Source organism: Crocodylus porosus, unplaced genomic scaffold, assembly GCF_001723895.1.
Source record: "Crocodylus porosus isolate Cpor-Errol unplaced genomic scaffold, CroPor_comp1, whole genome shotgun sequence".
Taxonomy (NCBI): Eukaryota; Metazoa; Chordata; order Crocodylia; family Crocodylidae; genus Crocodylus; species Crocodylus porosus.
This window is the reverse complement of record NW_017728906.1, coordinates 178,900,623-178,911,506: the sequence shown is the minus strand read 5'-3', so window position 1 is coordinate 178,911,506 and position 10,884 is coordinate 178,900,623. Positions and strand designations below refer to the sequence as shown.

The 10,884-nt window shown below is 40.0% G+C and overlaps 1 protein-coding gene across 1 annotated transcript in view; it reads right to left on the bottom strand.

The window, feature by feature from the left end:
• LOC109306734 (interstitial collagenase-like) overlaps positions 1-8,575 on the bottom strand; it is an 8,928-nt gene extending 353 nt beyond the window's left edge. Inside the window, exons 1-9 of the mRNA XM_019530270.1 lie at positions 8,483-8,575; positions 7,348-7,592; positions 6,869-7,017; positions 6,614-6,739; positions 6,074-6,235; positions 5,372-5,489; positions 4,367-4,500; positions 3,452-3,611; positions 1-96 (exon numbers count right to left, since the gene is read on the bottom strand). The exon at positions 1-96 is cut by the window's left edge and continues 2 nt beyond it. Of these exons, the coding sequence (XP_019385815.1) occupies positions 1-96; positions 3,452-3,611; positions 4,367-4,500; positions 5,372-5,489; positions 6,074-6,235; positions 6,614-6,739; positions 6,869-7,017; positions 7,348-7,592; positions 8,483-8,575 (1,283 nt within the window). The remainder of the gene's footprint in view (positions 97-3,451; positions 3,612-4,366; positions 4,501-5,371; positions 5,490-6,073; positions 6,236-6,613; positions 6,740-6,868; positions 7,018-7,347; positions 7,593-8,482) is intronic.
• Between the last annotated feature and the right edge of the window lie 2,309 nt (positions 8,576-10,884).

Here is a 10,884-nt window from a genome sequence, read left to right as displayed (position 1 = left end):
TGCTGGAAAGCTGCATCCACCTTGCCAATTCTTCCAAAGTCTTTGATTATTTTCCTGGGATAACCCTTATCCATAGATTGTGTGTTTTCATCATATCTTAATAAAATAAATAGAGTTAATATTTACAGATAAGCAAAAAATATTTTAAAAAAGCAAAAACAAGACCTGACACATAAATGCCACTGTTCTTATATTCAGAACTGACTGGACTATTTGAATTCCTGCCATTATGTATCAAGTCAGCATACTCATGGGAGATGTGAGAGACTGAAAACTTTGTCTGACAGAAGAGAACGACAAAATGCCAATGATGCCAGGATTTTACCTCAAGAATGTGTTGTGGTGTGTATGTTTGTATATGCATCCACTCAAAGGACAGGTAAAGGTAAATACGGAGCCTATGGTGAAAGTGGGCCAGAGATGATATTTGTCTGAACTGGGGTTATTTTACTTGAAAGGCTACCTCAAGTGAATAACACATTTACTTGAATGCAAGATAAGGTTTTTTGCTCCAGTTGGCATGGGGAAAATGCCTTGTATGCCTTGTCTTATAAGAGCATATAAGGAAGTCTCACTAAACCACTTTGTCTATCATTAAACTATTGCCAAAAGTAGCATGTGCTCTGCCATGGAAACCAAGAATGAAGCTGATTTAATGCAACCAGCACTGATCATAACTGTAAAACACATGGCCCATATAAGTCAAACTTTTTTTTATCATATAATTTATCCTTCAAATTAGCCAAATCAGTTCCAAATCATAACGACTGAGCAGAACTCAGTCGTTCCAAAACCCGTATCGACTGAGCAGGCAGCACTCAATTGTTCTAAACACCATGAATGGTGCTACAACCAGCAAGCATCCTCTGTCCCAGACCTGTCACCCTGGGGCTCCAGATACTCCCAAATCCATTGGCAGGCATCCTGCGTGCAGGCCCGAGCCCAGAGATCTTGAGGTTTGGATGCCTCTTACAGGTAAGCAATAGGCTGTGCGAAATGTCGCCGGGAGTTTTGTTCCGATGTTGTTTCAACCCTTACTGAGCTTGAAACAACAAAAAACGAAACAGAGAGCTTTGAAACAGCCTCAAAATGAAATGAGGCAGGTTGAAACATTTCAATTTTTTTTTAAGGTTGCGAGTTTTGAAGCTCAAGCTGGGCTTGCCTGCAGGGGAACAGGAACTAAAGTAAGGAGAGGGAGGAGGAAGAGGGGGAAGGACTGCTCTCATTATTGACGGTGTAGCTGGCCAGTGACTGCCATCCTTTCCTGAGGCCTGGCAATCCTAGTCCTCTGGGAGAGGGATGGAAAAACTGCATACAAGGCAGCATTGTTTGAACTGCCTGCTTTCTGCCTCAGTGTCAGTTGAGTGAGGGTGCACCTTAACACACACACAGTGGCACCCACCCATGTCACGAATTTTGCCCATCAGCAGCTAAAGGTGCAGGGCCCCAGAACCCAGTTGCCCCTGCACCAATCTCCGTAACAGCTGGCAGGCTTCGCAGCCACAGCAGGGGCCAGCAGGCCTGCACCTTTCACCCAGCTGCTCCTTAACACACACCGTGTCACCCGTGTCACGAGTTTTGCTTGTCCACAGCTTGAGGTGCAGATTCCCCCAAAACCCCTGCACCTATTTCCTCAAAACTTGGCAGGCTTTGTGGCCTCCACAGGGGCTAGCACGCCTGCAGTTTTTACCTCACTGTGGTTAAACATACATGTGACATGAGTTTTTTGCTTTCAAGATGTTGAGGTTCAGTTTCCCTGAAACCTCTGCACCTATCGCCCTGAAACTTGGCAGGCCCTCAGAAGGGGCTACCATTCCTGCAAGTTGCATCCAAATCAGGCCAGAAATGACGAAGTTGTAGGCAGTTTTGAGCTTCCCCATTCGCCTATGGGCAAAACATTGAAACAGAGTTGAAACACAGCAAAACTGTTTCAACGAAATGAAACAGAACAGCAGTGTTGAATCAAAATGAAATTCGAAATGAAACACTGTTCCATCGAAACATCGAAACGGAGTGGTGTCCTTTCCCAGAGCCCCAGTAAGCATCCTCCATCACACTCTTTAGTCCTGGATTTCAGATGCTTCCTACACTTCATCTTAGCTCACAAGAGGCCACTACGAAAATGGATCAGTATAGCCCACCAGAATAAAACATATGGTAGTACCCACTAACCACAATCCTTCCTAAAACCAACACTTTTTAAATGCATGGTGACACTGTAAACAGTTCACCCAGAATACCTCTGGCACTCTCTCTCTCAGCCTGGTGCATATGGTAAGTGTGGCCAGAGTAGGTTGCCCTGCACCTTGTCTGCATATATATTTTTGGAGCATCCCAAGATTTGTGGCAAGAATGGTGGCTAATTAGCACATGTTTTTTTTTTCTGGGGGTATCTAGAGTACACACACATACTGAGCAGTGCTGAGCTGTGGAGTCATTGTGGCTTGAAACCCTGTTGACTCTGGTGTGCTCAGGGAGAGCAGGATTGGGCAGTAAGGAGAGGGGGAAGGGGCTGCCAGGGGAAAAAGTTGTGAGGACGCAGAGAACAAAGGGGCTATCTGACCCCCCAAATTTATTTTCCCTGCTGTAGCAGGGGGAATGGGACAAATTCAAGGTAAACCTCAAATAATTAGATTCTATACCTGGAAAATTATAACAAATTTATACATTTTCCATATATAAAATGTATTTATTGGGGGAATTGTTGTATATTCAGGGTCATCTTCCGTTCAAGTAAATAAAGTATATATTTCCTACCCTATATGCAACTTAGGCCTGAACATTCTTGAAAGTATTCATTTTAGTACCACTGAGTGTTTCTTGTGAAAGGGTGCATCTGAAGTGCATATTAATGTGATGCAATAAACAGTTCAGTGCAAATTACTGTAGAAAAAGTTTAGAGAGCTGTCATTAAATACAAACAAAATGTAAACACAAAATAATGTACAAGTAGACAACATAAATCACAGAAGCATAGAACAATAGGTCTGGGAACATCTTCAAGAGGTCACCTAATCTTTCCTGTTCAAACCATCTCATCTAAACACTTGACTTCAGATGAAATCAGTGTGTTGACTTCATGCTGAAGGGAAAAATCTACCTTGTTAGCCATTGTTTTACCTTGAATAGTGGATTCTAATGAATTCTCTTGAATTTCATAAGAGAAAAAACTGCACCCAGGTGGGCTAAAATTTACTAGAAATAGCTTTTCTAGGGGTTGTGGATCTTATGTCATGTATCCCAGATCTAGAATATTATGATGGTTATAAAATTCCATATAAAAATTTTGCATTTTTATCAGGGTATTTAGGTTTGGAAAAGAAAAATCCATAAGTTGCTATTTAATATTTTTAGCCCAGATGCATTACATCCTTTTTTATATTGTATGTCATAATTATCCTTTGAGCCTCCAGCAGGAAATATACTTTGAGACTGTTAAGGTAAATCTTACCTCCAATACTTGTCATTTACAAAGAAATATGTTTTCCTGGTATTCTCATCACTGAAAACTGCATTAATTCTTTTAACAGTCCTTGGGAAGCCCAGCTGACGGATTCCTTTAGGGTATCCATAGGCTATATCAAATCCATTGAGAACCCAATATTTATTCTCTGTAGGGAAAAATACAAATCATTGTTCCATTAATACAAACCATGAGCTCACTGAAATCTATGATAGCTGACTGAAATCTTTCAAATTTAAGGTTGTTTCCATAAAAAATATCTTTGTTTCTAAAACAATATGTTTCACAACATTTTTCAACATTATTAACACTTTTTAGATTTTGCAGAAAACGTGTAAGTCATTCCAAATTTTAAGGACCTGAATAAAAAAATCATGTTCCAGTTGCTCACAAAATACTGCCTCTCAAAGTTCTAACAGAAAGAATACTGCAAAGTTAAAGTTTGAAGTTTCAAAATTTCCCTATGGTGTTTGACTGACTTCTGGCAATTCCCCTTTAATACAGGTTCTGTCTTCAGGTAGAATATAAGCGTTTTGCAACAGATTTCTGTCTTTCTGTGTTCAGTAAAATATCTTTTGCATCTCGGAGTAGTGTTGTGGTCAAAGATAATGACCATGTCAATGACTGATCCTTTGTTAACCTCCAGTCCTACTAGGTCCTTTCTTGAACCTCTAATAGTAATTTAGCCTACAGCTGATAATTTGTGTATGCAGTCAAGCATGCAACTCAGCTATGCAAATAAACATTTTAAATTTAGCCAAGATATTTCTACTTGAAATCTAAATGGGTCTTAATTCAAAGAAAACCAGGATGAATTGCCTTAATTGCACAGTTGAAGCAACCTATATTGCAACAGATTCATATATATGAAGACCAAGAGAATTTTAGGTTGAAGTCTTTTACCTTTGAAAACAACAACTTGATCATTTTCAACATTTTCATAAGCAGCTTGAATTCCAGATGGCAGGGCTGGCCAGAAATCAGAAATAATATTGAACCCATTGTCCATTCGTTGCGGATGCTTGCGCCAGAAAAACCTGAGATACAATTTGCACATTAATGCAGTTCCACTCTACCCAGAAAAGTACAGTGGGTAAACTGCGTCCTCTTAGTTTCCAGTCTGCAGGAAAGATGCAAGCCTGCTACAGCTACTATATCTTAGCCTTAATTCTTGAACCCTTTTTTTGCAAAAGATTAAAGAGTCTATTACTGCTGAAGAACTGCCGTGTGGTAGGAGCATTACAAAGTGCCCCCATTCCCTTCAAATTATAAGATTTTTCTTTCTTTGTAGATCTAGAATATAATGGGTAAAATAATAATTCCAAGTAGTGTGTGTGTATGAAGTAGAAATATGATTTGTAGATATTTCTCCCAAAACGTATGCATTTAGCTTAGAATTCATATAGAATTTTCCTATTTGCTCTGCATAAAATGGGAGATGGTGAGGTTCCTGTACCAGGACGTATCATGCCCCCAAATTTCTCTTACTGCCTCTGCTGGTCTATCCCTTGCACACCTTGCTGCCACATGGATTTGTCCACAGTGAAGGGATTCAGCCACACTCACTGCCAGATCTGGGTTTCAGTTCCCACTGGAAACAATAGTGATTGCTTTACAAACACAAAGGTCAGAAGATACTTCTCCAATCAACATAACCCATTTGGAATCAGAAAAATCATGTTACCATAATTTAGTGAAAGTTTGGGTAAAGTCAATGTGCCTGCTATCAAGGTATGCAAGCCACCCACTGGAGAAATAGATAGTGACTTTCCAGTGATTTTATGCTGTTAGCATGACATTTTCAAGTGCGCTGTTTCTTTTTATGACTGGAATTCATTTTTTTTATAGCTTTTTTTCCTTTTCAGTACCGCAGTACAATGAAACACCACACAGACTCATTGATTTTACCTGTCCTTAAAGAACAACATTTCTCCACGCAGAGTAGCAACAGCATCAAAAGACAATTTAGGGTCACAAGCTTCTGGAGTTGAGGGTCCAGTGGGTTGAACAGGTTTCAGAGATGGTCCTACAGGTGGATTGAGAAAAAAACTTTTTATTATGGTACATATAATAGGAAAATACAATTGAAAACCAGTATTAGGTAGGTCTTCAGGAACCATCCAAACACTGGGTTAATAGTGGGCAGGCTCTGGAAGCAGGCTTCTTCCAGGAAATGTCAGGGCTTTTCACTTGCTAAACCAGCACAGATGAGGTTCAGCACTTGTGGACTGTCATACATTGCAGGGATGGGTTGCAGGAGAGCTGATCTTCAGTGAAAGCCAACCCTAGGAACACGACCCACCTTCTATTAACCGAGAGATGGGAGGGAAACCTACTCTTGGGATGGGTTATATTTGGAACCAGCGTAATTGCCTTCGTTAGAGGTTTATTAAAAGTAAATGAACAAACATCTATCACCTTTAGGAGTAAGTGATCGTGCCTGTAAGCAGGGGAATGAACTACATGACCTTAGCAGGTCTCTTCCCTCTCTATTGTCTATACTTTCTGTGGTTTCTCTGTGTGATGACACCAGACAGTTTCTTAAAATAAACATTTCTAATTTATTAATCAAAATTAACCAAGTGAATAATTAGATGTTGATTTTCATACCATAGATGTCTTGAATGCCGTTAATATCATCCTGATGGAGGTGGAATTCTTTAGGGTGGACATAGGTATATCTTGAGAACATCAAGGCACCAGGATCAGTAGAATGAGACAAACCCAAAGAATGGCCCAACTCGTGGGCAGCAACATTGAACAAGTTGTAGCCTGAGGAATAAAGATAATGCCACTCAAATGAATTAAATCCTTTTGAATCTCTGGTGCAGGTGGCAGAGAAACAACATTGTGCCAGGCCAGAACACACTACAGACGTAAAAGGAGCTTTCACTCATTTTGCAAACACTATGGTTCAAAGAGGTAAAGTAGAAAAAGAATAGATATATGAATACACAGACCCATCAGGCACTGGTTATGATTTCCCCTTATTGTTCTCCTTATTGCTTCCCCTACAGCTTTCTCCTATAGCATCTCGGGGCCAGAATCTGTTACTCTTACTCCCAATATAACATCAGAAGCCAATGGAACAACTCAAGGTGTAAATTGCTAAGTCACCTGAGCAAACAAGGTCAGCAAAGCAAATCTTACCAGTGCTGTCTTTTCCCCAAGTTTCCTCCTCATCAAAGTGAACATCTCCACCAAGCTGGGGGCCAGGCTCAAAAGCATGAGCTAGTATCCCATTAGGTCCATCAAAGGGAGAATTGTCCCCATGATCTAAAAAAACAAGTCATTATTTAATTAATATACTCAATTGCCTCTATAACTGAGGATGGCTAATGACTACTTGATAATTGCCTAAATATGCATTGTAATCTGTTGGATTATTGTGCTATTATGTCTCACCCCTATATTGAAAAGAGATCATTATATCTGCTTCTCCCCCCTCGATTCTTCTGAATGTCAGTGGTGTTACATTACTCCAGACTTCAAATGCTTGTTTGATAGCGTTGTCCACATCAGCTGGTCTCATGTCAGGCGTGTAGTTTATAATCCTTTCGGATAAAGCAAACATTAGTTTATGTACATTGACACTTGCAGGTTATTATTAACAATACATTGCTGTAGTAAAAATATTTAATATTTGATGCAAAATTCCTTGTATCCATGTTTTGACAGTGGAATAAGTAGCCTGATATTGTAATCCTGAGTACTTACAACTCCTCCTAACTTTCACTAAGGCAGTCTCCTTCCTTAGAGTACCAAGATGCTTCTCTTGGTGCTGAATTCCAGAAAGGAGAGCCTAGCTTTGGGTCTTTAGGCCCCCATATTTGCAAGCTTGGGCCTTAATATTTTGGTCCACAAATTGCTTAGGGAACTGTTACCTGTACGTCAAGTCGTTTCTTGACCACTTTGGACGCCCTTGTGTTACAACATAGTTGCCAATGTCAGGCACACCACATCTCGGCTGCTTCATCATCTTTGTAGTCTCATCATCAATCTTCCCAATCACGTTCAGTCCAAAAAATGACTGCATTTCCTTGAGTGTTTCAGATACACTCTCAGTATTCTTTCTCTGAAAATGAGAGTGTGTTTGTGTCTCCAGGCCATAGAAATGATTTAGATAACTCTATCAAAGTAAATAACACTTAGAATGGATGTTTTATTGATAGCTATATGTTTCCTGCTTTACCAATGAGAATTTATGCAAAAGCATTCTAACAAATCTAAAATTTACAATACAATTCCTCCTAAAATTCCAGCCCATATTTTGTGAGCAATGTTATTAGCTGCAGTAGTGTTAGGAATTAGTCTTCAGTGACTATGCATCTCTGAAACCAAATGACACCAATGGATACTGCTGGATGATGAGTGTTTTGGGAAATCAGGCTATTGACTTTTTGCTGAATAAATATGGATATAGGAGCCAAACTCACAATAAAAAAATCTTGACTCTAGTATATAGAAGGTTCTATAACCTTTTAATAAGGTTTCATAAGATTTATCACGGTTCCCACTTTTTCCATTGTTCTTTTTGCATTTTCTTTGGATGTTGCACTAGTGATAAAAATCCCCAAATGCTTGGACATATGCTTTCTTTTAAGCAAGTGAGCAGGCTTATGGAAATAATTGAGACTACTTGGGCCACTTTTAAAAGTTCAACACTAATTTGAGTGCTTTGCTGAATACATGGAAGCAGAGAAATTTGATTGAGTGAGAACAATAATGTGTGTCCCTATGATATTGTCACTTTGTTTTGTCATGTGACAGCAGGAATTGGAATTCAAATAAACCTGAAGAAAACTTTTAATGTCTTTTGGCCAATATTTACGATGTTAGAATAAAGGAATAAAGGAAGAGGGTTTCTTTTAAATCCCTATAACTTGATACCTTTTGACCATCATGACTTATTCTAGAAAAAGGGAAAGAAATGCAACCTGTCATTTACAGAATCTCTTCTATGAAACAAGCAATAATATTCATTCTAAGGTATTGCTGGAAGCCTTATCAAGTACTTACCTCAACAAGCCTTGCATTGTAATTTTCTGGATCCACAGGGACAGCAGCAGAGAATGCTGTACATGCTAGCAGAAGAAGTGGAAGGCTCTTCATTTTTAGTGTCGTTTCTGTGTCTCTGCTTACTGCTTAATCAGAAGTACTGCACATCTCTCCCAGATAGCCCGGTTTATATAGCGAATGTGTACATTACTTGGTGACTAATTCACAATGTATAATATCCTCTCAGTAGCCAAACCATAGTGATACAAATAGATTCATCATTACATAGTGATGTAATACCAGTTAACTAAGAGAATTTCCCACTTCTAATCTTAATATAGTTACTAAAGAAGTAAGACACTTCCAACTAAAATGAGTCCTGTGACTCTTTGCCTTCTTTATGTACAGGGTTTTGTACCCAACTGGTCACACTGCTTCAGAAGACTGAAAAAGAAAACATTTGATATAACACAAATGAATGAAGCACAACTTTAAAGCTACGAGCAGACTTGGTGATTTCAACACATGGTGTACCCATGGCTTTTCTGTTTTCGCTCAAGACTTTGGCTTTTTGAGGGAGGGATCCTTGCTTGTCCAATGCTTGTATACTTCCTTGCACAGTGGAGGCACCGGTCATGAATGATACTACCCTAATATAGTCAATACATATATTAAAGGCAGAATCCTGTCATTTTATTTTCACACCAGTTTTCCAGACACACAGCTGAAATGTTGGGCACTTACGCACAGTTTGTGCCTCTGTTACCATGCAGGGTGGATGTTCTCCAAAGCATGCACAGTATTCAGCTCTGTATATAAAACTTAGTCCTGACATTCTGTCTTGGTGAAAGATGAAGAGAAGGAGGGCAATCCTATGAGTTAGCCCCAACAGGTGAAAGGTTAAAGCACTCGTCCATAAAGCAGATAGTTCAGATTCTTGCCTTCTTCCCTCACCCTTACTAACAGGGAATGTAAACTTGCATCTCATGGACTTCCCAGCACAGACATCAGATCACCAAGTGACAAGTCCCACCAAGTGACTCCCCAGTCTCCTGTCCAGTACTCCTTCTGAAGTTGAACCAATGCACCTTGCATTTAATCCTCACCAGCTTAAAAGCAGTGGGGAAGTTTCTGCCCTAACATGAGAAGACGTTCAGGCTAGAACCCAAGATATGCTGTGTCCTAGAGCAGCCTCCATCTTACTGAGCCAGACACCCTCTACCTTGTTGGCTTCCTCCTGGCCCTATGTATCTTGCTCCATTGGCTGCTGATGAGGAGAGCTTCAAATGGAAGGGCCTGGGCTGCTTCAAATACAGCACTGTGTTAGGAAATATAAAAAAATGTAGGTTGAAACCCACTCAAGGGCAGGTTATCCTTTTCATCATCGGCCAGTGTTTGACACCCACTCTTTGTGGTACTTTGCCAGTTAGAAGTTCATGACTTAGGTGTATACAAAGCTATATAGTAGCCTGGACTGAATTCTGTTCCCCTGTTAAATACAGGATGGGCACATCTACATGTGCTGATTTAAGGTGCATTATCCATTTTTAAAGCACATTAATGAGCAAAAGCAGGTATCAAGTTTAGGTGTGAATAGCTAACACACCTTACTGCACATGTAGACTCCCTAAGGCGCATTAATGCTGTGTATGTTGACTGACTTGGGACTAACTCTAGTCACAGGTCAGTCTGTGCACCATGTTAATGTGCCTTAGCATGTGCACGTGTAGACGCATGCCTAAATCTCCTTAATGCACATTAGACAAATACGGATTAAGTTTAGGCGCATGTAAAAGCATGTGTAGACATGTCCAGTATGACATAGTGCTAAAAGATGCTTCTTAAACATATCTAAGGCTAGAGAGAAGTTAAAGAAGACTGTATTATGTAGCAGAAGACAGTGCTCTGAATACATGAAAACCTAGCTCTTATCCAAGCCCCATCTCAACTGACCAGAGAATCAGACTGAACAAGAAAAAAAGTCATGAAGAACGGCAAGCTTTTAAAATTTGTTTTTCTTCTAGGGAAGGCCAAAACCAAAATGTGTCAATACTTATTTGTTGCTGTGATAGTCCAGGAAATATGCAAGAGGCAAGAAGATTTGTGGGTGATATTTTTTACTGAACAACAGCATGGCTGGGATAGACATAGGCAGTTCTGCTGGTACTTAGCTCTGCTGTGTCTACTTCTCTCCCAGACTGTTTAGGAAGGGTACTGTGATACCAGAAACCCTGTCTATGTCTATCCCAGCCATGCAGTTGGTCCAGTAAAAGATACCAGCCATAAGAATTCTTGCCCCAGAATTGCTAGCCTGGTGATGAGTCAGATATTCAATTAGTCTGGTCAACACAGACAAGTGCAAGGTGATGCACCTCAGGAGGAACAACCGGCACCATACCTACAGGTTGGGGAACTCCCCTCTT